Genomic DNA, 18,028 nt, shown 5'->3' on the forward strand with positions numbered 1-18,028 from the left:
ACACAATTGTTTTCATTATGGAAAATGTCAAAAAATGTCAACGTGTGCTAACAGGGAGAATATCAGAAGACTGCTCTGTATATGACTCCATTAAAAAAAAAAGTCCACCCTGACCAGTGTGGCTCAGCTGGTCAGGTGTCTTCCCACAAAGTTAAAGGTTGTTGGTTTGATTCCTGGTCAGGGCACATGCCTGGGCTGGGGGTTTTGTCTGGTCAGGACACATATGAGAGGCAACTGATTAATGTTTCTCTCTCATGTCAGTGTTTCTCTCCCTCTCTTACTCATTCCTTTCCCCTCTCTCTAAAAATAAATAAATACAGTTTTTAGAAGAAATGTCCACAAAAGGCATAGGATGCCCCTCTCTGAAGGCATCTCTTTAGAGAGACAGAAAGAGGGCAGCAGAGGTTGGGGCGAGAGCAGCCATTGAGTGCAGAAGGCCTGAGGAACCTTTCCGAGGGTGTGGAAACATTCTGAAGTTGGCTGAATCACATACTATACTTTCTTTACCCACCCAGCCATCAATGACATCAGTGAACACTTAGTCTGTTTCCAGGTCTTGGCTATTGTAAACAATGCTGCAGTGACGTGGGGGTGCACATATCTTTTCAAGATAGTGACTTCACTTCCTTTGGATAAATGTCCAGATGTGGAATTTCTGGGTCATACAGTAGTTCTATTTTAATTTTTTGAGGAACCTCCACACTGTTTTCCATCGTGGCTGCACCAATTTTCGATCCTACCAACAATGCGCAAAGATGCCCTTCCCTCTGCATCCTCACTGACACTCGTTAATTCCTCGGTTTCTGACAGCAGCCATTGGAACAGGTGTGAGGTGGTGTCTCACTGTGGTTTTGATTTGCATTTCCCTGATGGTTAGTGATGCCACGCACCTTTCCATGTATCTGTTGGCCACCTGTATGTTTTCTTTGGGAAAATGTCTGTTTTAGATCCTGTTTATTTTAAAATCAGTTTTTTTTCCTATTGAGTTCTATGAGCTCTTTATACACATTAGATACTAATTCCTTACCCGATATATGATTTGCAAATATTTTCTCCCATTCCATTGGTTCCCTCTTCATTTTGTCGATGGTTTCCTTGGCTGTATACCTTTCCATGTTTAATGACCAAAAACCGGACAGAATGTATGATACAGTATGTCTGAACACTGGCCATCAGGCAGCACAGGACAGCAATCCTGGGAGGACTGAAAATAAGCCAGGTGAGCTCTGCGTTCGCCTCAGCGTGTTGCCTGTGGGATTTCCAGGCTGCAGGCAGCAGGAACCCAGGCTGAGCCTGGCTGTCTCGGAGCTGAGGAGGCTGAATGGGGAGTCCAGGGAGGCCTAGGTAGCTAGTTTGTGGGGGAGAACACAGGATAGGAGAGAGAGCTCTGGAACATTCAGAGGGTTTCCTGTGACAGTCAGCTGAGGACTGACCAGCACACAGGTGTGAGGAAACTCTCTGAGGTGGGAAAAGAACCATCTAAAAGGAGCAGAGCAAACGGTCCTCAGTACTCACTCAAGGATGGAAATAGTGCCTGTTCCCTAGAGCTGATGTGGGAAACCTCATAATTCATGGGGCATTGGGTAAGTTATACCAAAGGGGTTCGCCTTAGTGGTGGGGAAAGATCAGCCCCAGGCTAGAGGCTGCTCAGGTCCCACATAACAAAGACTTAAAAAGAAAGCCTTGGAAAGATCAAACTGTTTCTAAGTAAATAAACTGCACCCCAGAATGGAGCTCAAGAATATTTACTGAAATGGAAAAATATCCAGGATCCAACGAAGTAAAATTCACAATATTTGGCATCCAGTAAAAAATTACAGTAGGGATAGGAGCAGAAAAATATGACCCATGGTGAGAAAAAAATGGAAACTAATCCAGAAATTACTCAGATAATAAATTAGTAGACAAATGCATTAAAAGAGTTGTCACAATTATTTGATATGTTTAAGAAGTTAGAAGAAAAATTGAATATGGAAGATTTTTAAAGACCCAGATTGAACTTCTAGAGATGTAAGCTACAATGAAAATATGCTACAAAAGAAAAGGCTAATAAACTTGACTACAGAGCAGTAGAAACTACCCACGTGAAACGCAGTGAGTAGAAGGCCAGGGGAACAGACAGAGCACGGGGGGGATGACTTCAAGCACCCAGTGTTCAGGGTGACTGGGTTCCCTGAGGGAAAGCAGATGGCAGAATACATATTTGAGAAAATAATGGTTGAAACATTTTCAAACTTGATGAATGTAAATCCATAGACACAAGAAGCTCAACAAATCCCAAGCACAAGAAAAATGAAACTACAGCAAGGCACATAATAACGAAATAGCTTAAAACCAGTGATAAAGAGAAAATCTTAAAAGTCGTCAGAATAGAAAAAGACATGTGACAGAGAAACAACGATAAGGATGACTGCAGATTTCCCATCAGAGACAATGCAAGCAAGAAGAAACTAGAGCAACATTTTTTAAGTACGGAAAAAATTCTAACCCAGTCAGACTGTGTATTATTTATGGTCAGAATTCTTTTTAAAAATTGATTTTTAGAGAGAGAAGAGGAAAAAGAGAGGGAGGGAGAGGGAGAGAGAGAGATCAATTTGTCGTTCTGCTTATTCATGCGCTCATTGGTTGATTCTTGTATGTGCCCTGACCTGAGGTGAAACTTGCAAACTTAGTGTATCAGGACAACGCTCTAACCAACCGAGCTGCCCGACCAGGGCTCTGCCGAGAATTCTTCAATGATTTTCTGTCTAAAGTCCTGATTGCCCTGGGCACTGACTCTGAGACAGAGATGATCGTGCGGTACAGACTTATTAGGAAGTGCTCTGAGGCCCAGCCTCTGTGGAAGAGTGAAGAGAGCAGTATTGGGTAGAGGCGGAGTTGAGCCCTGATGCAGCCTCAGTAGAAGCTGACCCTATCAGGAGTTTTGAAAATGAATGTCCCTTCAGAGTTGTCCCAAGTCGGGGGAACAGGTGAGGCCTTTGTACTCACGGCTCAATCGTTGATCAGGGATGGGATGCCCCAGGAGGGGCGCATGGTCTTGGATGAGGCATCTCCTCAGGCCAGGGGCAATTCCCAGAGAAGGAGTCAGCCCAGATTCTGATGGGGCATGTGGGTGGCTCACCACACTGTCCAGTACACTTTCCAAAATGAGGTGGAAAAAACTGCATCTTCTTAGCACAGCACAAAAGGCCCTTCATCTTGCACATGCCTATGCCCAGCTCACCTCAGGCTGTCCTCTCCGCCTGGAAATCTCTCTCACCCTCTGCCCGGGTTCCATTTATCTGTTGGAAAGCTCCTTCTAATCCTTCAGATTACAGTTGAATGCACCTCCTCTGAGACTCCTCCTCTGCCTGTTCTTGCAGACTCAGGGACACTTCCTCCCAGCAGAGTGGTAAGGAGCATGGGCTCGAGCCAGGGTTTGAATCCCAGCTCTGCCACTTGCTAGCTGTGCAACCTGAGGCGAATTATTCAAATTTCTGTAACTTAGTTTCTTCATCTGTAAAACAGGTACCAAATTAGCACTGCTCCCTCATAGGGCTGTTCTGAGACATGAACGAGTTAACATGTGTAAAGTCAGAATAGTGACTGGCAGGAGTAAACAGCCGCTGCTATTGTTGTTGTTTTGGTCGTTATCGAAAGTGTTCAGTGTGCTTTACTGAAGGTGTGAGGATGGAAGGAAGGACCTGAGAGAGACGAAGGACAAAGTGTGTTCAGGCAATGTGGAGCGATCCAGAAGGGCAGGAACAGCCTCTGCGGGCCTATGTTGGGAAGGATTTTTAAGTCACAGTAAAGAGCGTGCATCTTATTTGGTAAGCGGTAAGAGACAAGGGGGGGGAGAGGGGGAGAGGGAGAGAGAGGGAGGGAGAGGGAGGGAGGGAGAGAGGGAGGGAGGGAGAGGGAGGGAGAGGGAGAGACAGGCTGAGCTAAGAAATAAAGTGCATGTGTAGTGGGGTGAGAGTTACAGGTGAGGGGTGGTGTTGGAGGAAACGGCGGCGGGAACAGATGGCAGGTGAGGGGAAATGAGTTTAGAGGAAAGTAACAGAACCATGGAGGATGGAGTAGGGAATCAGTTGAGGCTGACGGGGACCGACGCGGAGTTGTAGAAACATGCTGGGAGTGAAGATAAAAAGGGTGATGGAGACAGGTGAGGTGTTTGGAGACAGGTAAGGAGGGATGGGGCTCTGCAGGGGGACGGGGATCAAGTGAACGGTTGAGACCCGCGAGGAGACCCTAAGAGCCAGAGCAGGACCGCGCGCGCGAGAGAGAGTCCTAGAGCTGTCGGAGTGGAGAAAGAGCCGAGTAGAATGTGATGTCAGAGAAAGGGCGGTGATGTAAGAGCCGGGGCGGTGGGGCGGTGATGTCAGGGCTGGTGCTGATGCTGGCGGCGCAGTGCATTGTGGGCAGCTCCCCGCTCTGCCGCTGTCGCTGCCGCCGCCCGAGGAGGATCGGGGCCGGGCCGGGCCGGGCCGGGATGATCCCGGTCGGGAGGCCGCCGCCGGAGGGAGCCGGCCGCCCAGCGCCGCACTGAGCCGCCCCCGCCCCCGCCCCCGCCCCGCCGCAGCCCCGGGGGATGCGCCGCCCCAAGCCGCTGCCTTCGCCGCCGCAGCGTCAGCCGCAGCGGGCCCAGAGCAGGTGAGGCGCGGCGGGGCGGGCGGGGGTCGGGGGTCGGGGGTCGGGTGGGGGCTGCTTCCACGGGCTCGGCGGGCCTCGGCCTGGCTCCCCTCCCAGCGCAGCCTTCTCCAGCGTCCCCCCTGCCGCTGTCTCCGCCCGGGCTGGGACGCCGGCCTACACATCCTGGGCCGCATCCGAGGCCTGGACCGGCTCCCTGCCCCCCACACATGCCCACCCTCTCCCGCCTGCGCTCCAGGGGTTTTGTTCCTCGCTCCTCACCTCAGTCCCTGTGCTTCAGTCTCCTGTCACTCCCGACAAGTCTTTCCAGCTTTCTGCATAACCTCTCTCTCTCGTCCTCGGTCCCTCCATTTCTTCCACCAGCCTTCTTACCAACTACCTCACCCCTTCAGCTGTGCCCAGGAACCCCTCTTGGTCCTGGCTTCCTCGTCTGCCACCTCCACATCTCGCCGGTCTCTATCTCACCCAACCCCTCCTCTGACCCTGTCGCCCCTGGTCCCTTTCACTCCCCTCTGCCCCCTCCCACACATCTTTCCATTTGTTTCCATCACTCCTCACCGGTCTCCTGTAGCCCTCCTTACCTGTGCTCCCACATTCCCACACACACTTGGCTCACACCTTGCAGAGTTACACATGAACACCTATGCTCACACACCGTGAGAAGCTCCCGACGACTTAGACATGTTTCTGTCGGTCTGTCTCGCTCTCAGACATGCCCTCTCTGCCGCATGTTCACTGAGACCTCCTCCACGAGTCCTCTCTCGCTGCACACACAGGCCCCACACGCCCAAACCAAGGGTTCCAAGGGGGCAGTAACGGGGCAGCCAGGTGACTTGTGTTCACGGCTCCCAGTCCTAGTCTGAGTTAAGTGTAGTCCTCTGAGGCAGAGAGGGGGAGGGATAGTGGGTAGGGAGAGGCAGGGAACCCTCATTCATCCTCCTGCCTCCACTCTTTCTTTTCCCACCTCACCTGCTCCTTCTTGACTTGCCCACCTATAAAATGGGAGCAGGACCCAAATTTTTCTCATCAACCTGTAGAATCCACCGTCACAGGGCTGGAAGGCTCACCAGAGTTCGCTCAATTCAGCTCCTCGAGGCTCCCTCCCACTGGTTCAATTGCTTCTTTCATCTTGTCCTCAACCTGTCCCCTCCACCTATACTCCAGGATGCGCCCCCCCACCCCTACCTCTCCCTTCATCTTGCCGTGGCCCTCTGGGCCCTGCAAGTTCCTGCCCCACAGGCCACCTGACAGAAGGAGCGCAGAGGCCGGAGTGGTGGCCCCACAGTTCTAATACTCTGAAGTAGTGTGGATTGGAGGAGACAGTCAGCTGAGTCATTTGAAGAAATACAGAAAGAGTGACATGCTCTCTCCCCATGGAGAGCCCTTCTCCACATGTCCCTCATGGCACACCACGACCTGTCGAAGGCTGGTTCCATGCCTTCACCGTTCCGTGCTGCTCCCTGTATCAGGAGCCCTGGGGAGTTATCCCATCCCAAGGAATGACAGGTTTATGGAATTCCCATGCTATCCATCCATATCTTAGACACTTTCCTCCTCTCTCCCACCACCCCAAACCCAGCCTGAGTGACTTCCTTCCATCTGTGACTCTCCAGGGTCATTGTGAGGGCAGTGCAGTGTGCTTGTAAAAAGTGTAGTGGGAAAGAAGAGAAGAAAAGATCTTCATTCTGTTCATGCACTGGGTTGGCAGAGGGCTCAAAATGTTATCTCTCCTGGCCCCTGCCTACACACGTTATCACACACTGAGACATGAAAACACGCACAAGCACCCACAGACACAGGTGTGCAGACAGAACCACAAAGACACACACACACATGCGGACACATATGTGCACACACTTGTGTCTTTCTGAGTAACACTGGCTGGCCCCCAACCCTTACAGTTGGGACACTCTCCCTGGTATTCAGCTTCTACCTATCCTAACGCACAGGGGCTGTGTTCTTTCTCATTGGTTCCTGAGCAGACAGTAGAAAGGTGTGGTCAGAGGCTCTGTCCCCCCATGCCCACTCAGACCTGCTGCTCCCTGTCACTCCTCTGTTAGGCGGCTCCCCCTGCCCTGGCGTCCCCAGTTCCTCGAAGGCCAGCCTGCCTCTCTCCGAGTGTCCACACAGCTGCTATTCCTCTAAAATCCATGTCGAGCCCACTGCCTTATGTTCACTTCTTCGCTCCCATCCTTGTTTGGTTGGGGAGCTCACCACTGAGAATGGGTGTGCCTCTCAGCAGCTGCCTCCTCCCCACTTAGCACCATCCCCGAGGGGCTGTCGGCTCTCTCTTCACTCTCTGGTCATTGCCTCTCCCACGGTTGGTTAGCAGATCTCTGTCACCCTGGTGTGTGTCTCCGTGGGTCACCCCTTCGTCGGCAGCTCTCCCCTTTCATAAGGCTCAGATGCACAGCTCCCTGGCATTTTGTGGCACAGGAGAGGTGTGGGTGCCGAGGGCCACAGATCGAGTCACTCAGACTGGCCCTTCTTGGCCTAGGTCTCCTCAGTAGAAGCAACGGTCCCAGTCTAGTGTACTCCTTGGCTAGCCAGTCTCCCCCGCATTGGCTAGCGTATGTCTCTGGGAAACCCTTTCCCCACAGACAATTCATACATAATTTTCCTCTCCTTTTTTCATTATTGTGTGTTGCTGGTTTCACATTTCCAGCTTGTAGTTTGTATCTCCCTTCCTGTGGAGAGTATCTGTCTTCTCCTCTGACCTCCACGCCCGTGCTTACACAATGCTTCCCCCGGAACCCCGGAGCATCTGTCCAGTGGGCCCAGGGAAGGATGCCTACTAGAATGAAGCTTCCCATCATCATATCTGCAAGGTGGTCCTGGCCCCGTGGCCCACCCTACTCACAGTCCCTCTCTACTCCCCTAGGTAGATGGCCCCCCCAGGGCAGGCCCTGCGGACACCCCTCCCTCAGGCTGGCGGATGCAGTGCCTAGCGGCTGCTCTTAAGGACGAAACCAACATGAGTGGGGGAGGGGAGCAGGCCGACATCCTGCCGGCCAACTACGTGGTCAAGGATCGCTGGAAGGTGGTGAGTGACTCAGTGGGGCAGACGGAGGGACCGAGGGAGGGGGGATCTGGAAACCTGTAAAGACTGGTGCTGCCGCGCACCTACCTTAACTGGGAGGTGCCCCTGAGCTTATTTGCATACTGCTTGCATGTCATTATTTTTACCTACACTTGTGGACAACCGCTTTCTCCCAGTGTCCTCTCTCTATCCCCGCCCTCTCTCACCCCTTTCCCAGCTAGATCACGTTGGTGGGTCCCAGCCTGGAACAACTCCTGGTTGGTTGTCGGAGAAGGAGCTGCAAGCTCAGTTGGGGGAGAAAGGGAGGTGGGGGAGGGGGCTCTTCCTCTGCCGGACCTTGGAGAAGGGCGGTGAGAGAGCATGTGTCCCTCCGCTGCAGCAGAGGACGGAAAGGCTTGGTTCCGGGAAAGAGGCCCTGCAGGATGCTCCCACCGCAGCCGCACTCCATCTTCTCCATCCACCCTCCTCCCCTCTCTGGTTGCTGCGGCAGGTGCAACAAGCTGAGACTCCATCTCCCAGCGTGCCTTGCTCCTCAGCCCTGGACTTCAGGCTGCTCAGCCTGCTGGGAGTTGTAGTCCAAGTCTCTAGGGGGTTTGGGTCCGGATGATACGGGAACACGTGAGGGACAGGGGAAAAGCAGTGTTTGGGGAACAAGAGCTACTGTAAATCAATCCTGCCCTATCCCCTTTCTTTCCGTTGCATAGGAGCTCCCTGCTTGCCTTTTACCATGGTGGAGGCAGGCTGACTGGGGCTGATTGTGGGGTTGTGGGGTGACTGGGTGAGCTGTGGGTGTGCACCTGGGTAGGGAGCCGGGGTGCGGGGAGAGAGGGACCACAGCACAGGTCTGGTGTATAGTGTGTGTGTGTGTGTGTGTGTGTGTGTGTGTGTTGGGGGGAGAGACTCAGCTCATGGGGTTTGGGGTTGAGAGGAGAGTGGGCCTGAGTGGAGGTGGATCTCCTTGGCAACAGCCACCCTACTGGGCAGAGAAAGGGGCAGAGGTAGCGCAAGCGTCAGAGATGTTTTTTGAGGGGGGCGGAGCTGGAGGAGCTGGAGAGCTGAGGGTACGGTTGTGTATATCTCAGAGGGGAACTTCCTGAGACGGAGAATAACAGGAGACAGAGGCTGGGGAAGAAGGAGCCAGAACAAGAATCAGAGAAATGAAGATCTGATAAAGCAGCAGTCCCCAACCCTTTTGGCACCAAGGACCTGTTACCTGGAAGACAATTTTTCCACCGTCCGGGGTGGGGGTGGGGTGGGTGGAGGGGAAGGAGGTGGAGCTACGATGGTAATGTAGGGGTGTGATGCAGCTTCTAGTGCTGGCAGCCTGGAGGCAGAAGGACATTTACACTGAAGAGGTGAGAACAGGATTGCGTTCATGAGTTTGGGTTAGAACTTTCTTGTGTTTCTGAGGGAGGAAGTGGGAGATGAGTGGAAAGAAAAGCGACAAGGGGAAGGTGGGGAAGGGGCCACGCATGCAATCTTTGCCAGCTCGCCTCTCTTTACACTCACTCCTCCCCCCCCCCCCCCCCCCCCCCCCCCCCCCCCCCCCCGCCTCTGGAGAACTAGAAATGGTGGGGTGCCAGATGCTTCCCCTCGGCCTTCTCCTCGTGAGGGATGGAAAAGAGACACGAGGAAGAGCTCAGGAACCAAGAATGAGTTGCCCAGAGATGGACTGTAGCCAGGAGAAGATATGGGTCAGTGGCACTAGGTGGAGTGTTTAAAAATAATAACATTTTCTTCTTGTTGAGGCAGGCTTCCCAGAATTAGACTAGCAAACAATAATAGCAACAAAAACTTAGCATTTGTTTTGAGCACTGACTATTGTCAGCCACTGTGAAAAAGCGTCAATACTGTTAGCCCCATTTCACAGGTGTGGAACAGAGGCACAGAGATTAGGTAACTTGCCAAATTACCGGGACCAGCAGGTAGAACCAGGTCTGTCTGATGGCTGGGTCAACATCCTGTTTTCCAAGAATGAGCCCTTTGAAGGGTCAGGACCAAGGGTCAGGACCAGGAGCCAATGGAGTCTTTGTGACCAGTGCCAGTCTAACCCTCTCATTTCACAGAGGAGGAAAAGTAGAGCCTCAGAAAATTTAAGAAACTCACCCCCGGTCACCCAGAGCTGGGCCAGAAACCCAGGCTTCTTTTTCCCTAAGTGCATGCTGGTCCTGTTATGTCATATTTCTCCTCCAGCTTTGGGAGGTCCTTCTGCAGGGCACGGGGTCATGAACAGGGTCTGGGCTGGGGCAGGGCTGTGTTAGGACTTTCGTGGGCCCTGGGCACTTGTCCTCCTTGGGCCCCTTCCTCAGTAATAAAGCACTGAAGTTGTATTTTATTACCACATTGGTATAAAGAGGAATACATTAATATTATATATTAAAATTTTTGACCTAGAAGTTCATTTTTTCTCCTTCTGATTTTAAAAGATTTTAAAACATTTTCAATGTCTCCTAAAAGTGTTATGGGCCTTGTCTCTGTGCCCGCCGTGGCCCAGGGATGAGGGCCCAGGGACGAAAGGTGTTGAGTGTGTGGGTGCCTGCAGAGGCCCAGCTCTTCCCCCCGGGGGGTTCTGTAACTGGCGGGTGGGGGGTAAGAAGGGGACTAAGGAAGGAAAAATCAGCTCTGTGAGGACATGAAGGTGGTAGGGAAACACCCTTTGGCACCCCGGCAAATCGGGGCATAGGTGTCAGAAATGTCTGGCTGCCCTGAGCCCCCTTGCCATCCCCAGCCCGGATTTTGGAGCCTAGTAGACCTGAGCTTAGCTTACATCTCAGCCCTGACACTGCATCCCAGCGTGATCCACTGTTCCCGTAACATTGTGGTGCGGAGTGTGGGCCCTGCGTCAGATTACCTGGGTTTGAATGACACCCAGCGGTGCTCCTTGCTAGCCGTGTGACCTGGGGCAAGGTTCTTAGCTCTGTGCCTCAGTTTTTGTTCTGTAAAAAATAGTGACTCCTACGACCTTGCTCACGTGTGTTGTTGGGAACCTCTGGGGATGAGCTGAGAGGGCACCTGTGAATCTAGAGCGCAGAACCTCGAGGCGGCGGTGGTGCCCCTCCCCCGGCCCTTTCCTCCGCACTGGCACATAGCAACCACAAAGGAATTCAGAAGACACTGAAATCTCCCCTGAGTTTAAAGGTCCCCAGAGGAAGACATGCCATCATACCATTGCTTCCCCCGAGTCTGTGTCTGTTCCCTCCTGGTTCTGAAATTCCTCTAGAAATCTGACCTTCAACTTTTGTCTCAAGTAGAGGGGAACTCTGGCTTCTCACTCTTCTTCCCTCTCCCTCTTTCCCTGCCTCCTCCCTGGGTGCAGAATGCTTCCTCTTCAAGAGGGGAATCTTCAAGATTCCCTCCAGCCTTCCACTTCTCTTCATCCTTCTCCTAGAGTGGTTTCAGTTGCCACCTGCTGGATACTCCCATTCCTCAGCTCTGTCCTGCCTCCTTCCTCCCTTCATTCCCATATTTCAACCGCCATTCAATGTTTACTGGGCACCCAAGTTCTGAGTACATGCTAGGGGCAGGCTCAGACATGCAGGAGGCTCGGAGTCCGGAGTCTGGCACAGGCTGGCTGAGCAGAGCGGCCTCCATCCAATCATTAGCGAGACCAGCTGTGGCGGAGCAGTTATAAGCCAGTAGGTCACCAGTGAGGCTCTGGAGGGCAGGACACCCCCCCCCCCGCCCCCGTGAGGGGCAGTCTCCCTGAGGAGGCGAGAATTGAGCTGTACATCTTTCTTAAAGCAGTCCCAACTTAGAACTCTGTACCTTCACCCTTCCCCCCATCATTGCCAGCAGCACCCTCACTCTCCAAGACCCCTGGGCTGCTGACTTGACATGACTTTCATCCCTCCCATCACAGCTTTGCTCATGTCCCCTTGCTGATTCTTCTGATTCTTCCTCCATCCCAGTTCGCTGCCCTGTGGTGCTAGTGGAGGAGGACCCAGAGGTTAGGTCTCCATAGCACTGTCCCGGGAATAAATAGATTCTCTCCAAACCTCCATTCCCACATGCTCCCACAGTGTCTCCCCTGCCCCAGAGAGGAGGCTCACCTTGGTTTTGGGCACGTGACCGGGGTCTAGGGAGTGATGTGAGCTTCAGGAGCAGGCAGGAGCAGTGAGTGCCTTTTCCTGAGTCTCCTCCCCCAAAACTCCTCCCCACACCTGCTCTGGTGACACCTTAGGGTCCTGCCAACCCCTTCCTGGAGAATCCGCCCTGAAGCTGGCAGGGTCTGGAAATTGACCTTCCTTGGGGAGGTCTCTCAGTCTAGGCAGGGGATTGGGATGAGCATGACAGTTACTGTCCTTCCAGAGAAGAAACGTTTCACAAGAGCGCATTATCTCTCCCCAGTCCTGTATAACCTTTTCTCCATGTCTGTATGAAGTCACGTGCTTCATACCGGTTCCCACTGCCCACTTGAACATCTGGCTGTGTGTGTCCACCCAGGGCTGAGCTCTCTGTCTCCAGCGCTAATACAGGAGGTGGGGGCCCTGGTGGGTGGGGCAAAGAAAGGAGACATGAGGCCCTCCCCTCGAAGGATGGCCTCTGCCCTCACCAATGAAGGATATGGCACCCACCCCCCTAGCAGTGGGTGGGACGAGGAGCTGCTCAGCCTGATCCCTGTGTCCCCTATTCTTTCCCCATCTCTGCAGCTGAAAAAGATTGGGGGCGGGGGCTTTGGTGAGATCTACGAAGCCATGGACCTGCTGACCAGGGAGAATGTGGCCCTCAAGGTGGAGTCAGCCCAGCAGCCCAAGCAGGTCCTCAAGATGGAGGTGGCTGTGCTCAAAAAGCTGCAAGGTTTGGGCCTAGGGCGGGAATGTGGGAGGGGCGAGGTGATGGAGCCAGGAGCCGGGAGAGGTGCTGGGATAAGAAGCGGGGGAGGAGGGGTATGTGGTGAGGGGAGGGGCTGAGGGGAGGTGGTGGAGGAGGTGAGATGGGACCAGAGTCTAAGAGCGATGATGGAGCTGATGGGGCTAAGGGCCCGGGGTGGGGGCGGGCAAAGTTGTCGTGGGGCGTGGGCGGCGGGGGGGGGGCCCAGGAACCCAGAGTGCACCAGGAGACCCCTGTCTGTGCCCCTCAGGGAAAGACCACGTGTGCCGGTTCATCGGCTGCGGCCGGAATGAGAAGTTTAATTACGTGGTCATGCAGCTCCAGGTGAGTCCCCGTGGCCTACCCTCCCTCCAGTCTCACCCAAGAACGTGGGTGCGACTCTTGCCGCGGGGAGTGCGGGCGGGAGACTGGGGCCCCGGGGGGGGGGGGAGGGCGCCCAGGACATCGGGGGCGAGGCCGGGCAGACCGTCACAGGGGTGGCGGTGGCGGTGGCGGTGGCGGTGGCTGGGATGGGTGCTGAGCAGGGCCTGCCTCCCCCCACCCCCAAGGGCCGGAACCTGGCAGACCTGCGCCGCAGCCAGCCGCGAGGCACCTTCACGCTGAGCACCACGCTGCGGCTGGGCAAGCAGATCCTGGAGTCCATCGAGGCCATCCACTCCGTGGGCTTCTTGCACCGCGACATCAAGCCGGTGAGCGCCGCCCGGCGCATCGGCCCCAAGCACGACCCCCAGCAGACACCTTCCCTCCCTCCCCGGTCCGCTTTCTTCTCCAGAACAGTTTCTTCTCTTCCCGAGCCTCATCTCCGCCTCTCACTTGCCTCGCAGGAGCACACACCCCTGTCTGCCCCTTGGCCATGCCCCTGCCCTCTCCTGTACAGCTCTTTTCTTTTCCTTCACCCTGACCCGACTAGTCCTTCAGCTTCAAAAGGTGCAGGGAGCCGGGCAGTACCAGGGGACTGAGGAAAGGGGCCAGCGGCTGGGGCTTAGTTAGGAATTTCAAATAGCTCATTTTGTGACACCTTGGATCTTGGCTGGAAAAAACCGCCAATCTTAAGGGATAAAAACTGGGGCCCAGAGAGGTTCATTGGATGGCCCAAGGTCACACAGCAAGGACAATGTAGGTATCCTGCTGTCTTAGTTAGACTAAGCCTCACTGCCCTGCCTGAGAGTCCCAAGGATTTAGAGCCAGGTGGGCCTTGTTTCAGCTGGGTCATCAGTTGCTGTGTGATCTTGGACAAGCCGCCTAAGCTCTTTGACCTTCGGTCCCCTCATCTCTGAAATGAGGGTAATCTCACCTGCCCCTCAGATGAGGTGCTCTGACCGGCTGCACGTGCTGGTGTTTTTCTCTTATGTGAGCGTATGTGGGCCGAGGGTCCCTCGCCCCATCTTGTGGCACCCCGTGAGGAGACCCAGGCGGGGCCGGAGCCCAGGCTCACGGCCGCTGTCTCCCTGCAGTCGAACTTTGCCATGGGCAGGCTGCCGTCTACCTACCGCAAGTGCTACATGCTGGACTTCGGGCTGGCCCGGCAGTACACCAACACCACGGGGGACGTCCGGCCCGTGAGTACTGCTGTGCACGGGTGTCCTGGCCTCCTGGGGCCCTTTGCCGGCTTTTCCCACAGCTGGTGTTCGGTGTCAGCGGCACCCACCTCTGTCCGCAGTCGGCCCACCCCTTCTCCCCCTTAGCCTGGGCTCTCGGTGGATGCCGCACGCACTCTGCGATCTACCTGCCCATTCCGGTCAAGGATGGACGCAGGGTCAGGAGGCGCATTTAGGACTGGGTTGGTGTGTCAGGTTTGTTCCTGACCAGGCCTGCATGGTGGGGGTGCCTCGGGGGACAGGGACGGTCAGGTTAAAGTAGGCAGAGGTAGGCTTGGTCGCAGGGGTAGAAATGTGGCCAAGGTCAGGGGCAGCCCGTGAGGTTCCTGGTGGTGTTCTTTGCTCTGCAGCCTCGGAATGTGGCCGGGTTTCGCGGGACTGTTCGATACGCCTCAGTCAACGCCCATAAGAACCGGGTGAGTGAAGGGCCGGGGCTGAGCGTTGTGAAGGCAGGCAAGGCACAGGTCAGGGGCAGAGTGTGCTGCTGAGGGAGAGGGCAGGGTGGGCCCGGGAGGTGGCGGGGGAAGTATGCAGCAGGGGCTGGGAGCTGCCACTCCAGAGACCCCGGCAGGAAGGGGGCTCTGCCCTTGGCTTCCCCTTCTTTGTTTTTTGGGGGACCTGCTCCTCTCTGTTCCCAACACAAATCTCTGTGGGGGGAGAACGCACACACAGAAGTCTAGGCTGGGTTTGTGTGTGTGCTGGCGGCTTGGGGAGGGGTCCATGACTTCAGGGACACTTCAACTCTGCCTGTAAAAGCCTGGGCATCAGGCCTCTTGACCGATATACCTCAGTATATATATACCTCAGGGACGGGCCTGAGAGCTGTGGGTGACCCCCCATCCCTCCACCCCCAGGAGATGGGCCGCCACGATGACCTGTGGTCCCTCTTCTACATGTTGGTGGAATTTGCAGTGGGCCAGCTGCCCTGGAGGAAGATCAAGGACAAAGTGAGCCCTGTGCAGCCGGGTCTGAGGAGGTGGCGGGGGGTAGGGGACGCCTCTGGGGCTCCATCTACCTGTGTCTCTTGCCTCCAGGAGCAGGTAGGGATGATCAAGGAGAAGTATGAGCACCGGATGCTACTGAAGCACATGCCCTCCGAGTTCCACCTTTTCCTGGACCATATTGCCAGCCTCGACTACTTCACGAAGCCTGATTACCAGGTGGGAGCCTGCCGCCCGCCTGCATCCCCGGATACCTCTCTGTGGGCGACCGTCACCAGCAGCACCCTCCTGCCGAGGCCCTTCGTCCCTGCCGGCTTGGCCCTCACCATCTCCCCCTCGTCTTCCAACTGCACGAAACTGTTTTGCACTCTTGTCAACAGTAGGCATAGTTAAGATTTATCAAGAGCTTACCCTGTTTTCAGTGCTTTTCATGCATTAATTCATTTAAGCTTCAAAACAAGCCTTTGGTGGTAATTGTGTGTTCCTTATGTTATTATTTTAGCATTTAACAATTCATTAAGCCAAGTGCTTCCAAGTACTTTTCACCGAAACTCTGCAGGAGTCCAGGCAGGATGGTCGTCCCCATGTCATAGATGAGGAAACGGAGACCTGACAGGCTGGGGGCAGGGCTGGGCCAGACATGTCTTCTGGCCCCATGTCCAGTGCTCTTCCCAAGGCTCCATCCCCACACCCCTGTGGGGCCCGCTGACCCTGACCCAAGAACGGGGAAGACGTCAGCCATGTTCTGCCCAGGACCCACTATGTGCCAGCGTGGGGAGTGCAGTGTTGGGCATGCAGTAGGCACTCAGCGAACTGGGTGCTGCAGCCGGGAGCGCCCACCCTGCATTCTGGAGAGACCAGAGTCAGAGTGGAGTGGTCGGGGGTCAGACGGCCTGCAACTTCTGAGCACAGAACCCTGGTGGCTGGCAGAGATGCCTCACTTGGGTGGTAGGAGGCCATGCCCCGCCCCCATTCTTAGCTCAGCCTCAAGGCGGGGCCCCAGACCAAACAGCTGAGAGCACACCCTGTGCTGAGCCCTGTGCTGGTTGCTAGAGGTGTAGAGTTGGCAGGCAGGCCTGTGAGTAGTTCAGGCTGATGCACTGTGCCCCACCAAAGTGGGGAATCAGAGAGGGCTTCAGGGAGGACTGTGGATGGGTGAGTGGGAAAGTCACTGCCGCCGGAGGAAGCTGCTGTGCACAGCCATGCCTCCAGGTGATGGGTTTGGGAAGCTCCCAGTGGTTCGGGGCTGCTGTTGCTAAGGTTGAGCTAATGAAAATGGCAAAGGAGCCCGGGGACGGTAATCAGGGGACAGATATCAGGGGGTTTATGTTTAGCCAGTGGGGCTTAAACCAAGGTGAAAATTTGCATGCTGATTTGCATATTGTGTGCATGTTTTCATTTAAAATCAATGTGCCCTTCTCCTCCCAATGCCTCCTCTTGGCCCATTCCTGTCCTAGAAGGCCCCTCTCTGCCTCTTGCAGTCCCAGCAACTGTCCCCTCCTCCTGGCTAGCCCCAGGGTCACCTCTCTGTCCTCCCATACCCTCACCCCTGCAGTTGATCATGTCAGTGTTTGAGAACAGCATGAAGGAGCGGGGCATCGCCGAGAACGAGGCCTTTGACTGGGAGAAGGCGGGCACGGACGCCCTCCTGTCCACGAGCACCTCTACCCCGCCCCAGCAGAACACCCGGCAGACGGCAGCCATGTTTGGGTGAGTCTCGGGAGGGGCAATGGCTGGGGGGCAACCACATGACCTCTGCCTGCAGCTGTCACCCTAGAATCCAGCTCTCTCTACTCCTCTTCCTACCGGAGCACACCTGGCCATCTATCCTATTCTTGGTGTTCAACAGTGGAGTTCTCGAACCCCAGGGAGTTCTGCTCCATCTGTACTCCAGTCTGGGCACAGAGCGGGGTCCTCGTTTGGAGCTGTTGACCTTAGTGGGCATCGGGAAGCCCTGGTGAAACTGCCTGAGCCCCACAGTTTATTTCTCCACGTTCAAGTGTGTTCATTTAGCAAACATGTCTTGAGCCCCACCACTAGGGGCAGAGGCGAACGCTCTCAATTGAGTCGAGGGTACTTGTCATCCATGGGTCAGCAATGTGAAAACCATGTGACAAGCACAAAGACAGAGGTGCCGGTGTGAGCAGGGCTCCCCGCCCAACCCCAGGGGCAAGCCAGAGAGAGAAACGGGCAGGGGCTTCGGGTACACATTCGGGAAGGAGCCTCAACAGAACTTGTCAGCACATTAGGTGCCCAGTCCTGTAAAGACATTGCTCAAGGAGCTCCGAAGCGACTCTTCTCTCCAAACCCAGTCCTGGTGTAAAGGAACCCAAGCAGGGAGCCGCAGTGGAAATCCGGCGGGGCCTGGAAGGCAGTGGGATCTCTTAAACAGAGCTGGGCGGTATCGTGCCCATCCCTGCAGCCACGTCTTCTTACAGCCCTCTGCCAACCTAAGGATGGTCTTGTCTCAGAGGTTTTATGAGCTGCAGTGCTGGTGGGCCTAGGGACACCCCCACCCTTGCTGGGGCCTCCCCTGTGCCCATGTCTGTTGGTGGCAGTGGCCTCCAGGGCTGTGCTGGTAGGAGATGGCACCCTGCCAGCTTTGCCCATGGCCCCCTCCTGGCCTCTCCAGGGTGGTCAACGTGACGCCGGTGCCTGGAGACCTGCTCCGGGAGAACACCGAGGACGTACTGCAGGGCGAGCACCTGAGTGACCAGGAGAATGCGCCCCCCATTCTGCCTGGGAGGCCCCCTGAGGGGCTGGGCCCGGGCCTCCACCTTGCCCCGCATCCTGGGGGTCCTGAGGCTGAAGTCTGGGAGGAGACAGATGTCAACCGGAACAAACTCCGGATCAACATCGGCAAAGTAACTGCTGCTGGGGAGAAGAGCGTGGGTGGCTCCCCGACGCCCCGCCCCCTCCATCCTCCTGAGCACCCTCTCCCTGCCCCGAGCCTGCTTGCCCTGCTTCCGCCCTTGCCCCCTCGTGGTCAC

The 18,028-nt window shown here is 55.3% G+C and overlaps 1 protein-coding gene across 2 annotated transcripts in view; it reads left to right on the plus strand.

Annotated features, from left to right (window-relative positions):
- Positions 1-4,387: 4,387 nt before the first annotated feature.
- Positions 4,388-18,028, plus strand: part of TTBK1 (tau tubulin kinase 1) — a 40,849-nt gene continuing 27,208 nt past the window's right edge. Inside the window, exons 1-11 of one of the 2 annotated variants that reach the window (XM_036024112.1) lie at positions 4,388-4,632; positions 7,511-7,672; positions 12,319-12,466; positions 12,750-12,823; positions 13,048-13,188; positions 13,954-14,058; positions 14,448-14,513; positions 14,952-15,044; positions 15,132-15,257; positions 16,594-16,748; positions 17,671-17,902. In XM_036024112.1, the coding sequence (XP_035880005.1) occupies positions 7,565-7,672; positions 12,319-12,466; positions 12,750-12,823; positions 13,048-13,188; positions 13,954-14,058; positions 14,448-14,513; positions 14,952-15,044; positions 15,132-15,257; positions 16,594-16,748; positions 17,671-17,902 (1,248 nt within the window). In that variant the 5' untranslated portion in view covers positions 4,388-4,632; positions 7,511-7,564. The remainder of the gene's footprint in view (positions 4,633-7,510; positions 7,673-12,318; positions 12,467-12,749; positions 12,824-13,047; positions 13,189-13,953; positions 14,059-14,447; positions 14,514-14,951; positions 15,045-15,131; positions 15,258-16,593; positions 16,749-17,670; positions 17,903-18,028) is intronic. The other variant, XM_028510876.2, reaches the window with a different exon arrangement.

This window comes from Phyllostomus discolor, chromosome 4, assembly GCF_004126475.2.
Source record: "Phyllostomus discolor isolate MPI-MPIP mPhyDis1 chromosome 4, mPhyDis1.pri.v3, whole genome shotgun sequence".
NCBI lineage: Eukaryota > Metazoa > Chordata > Mammalia > Chiroptera > Phyllostomidae > Phyllostomus > Phyllostomus discolor.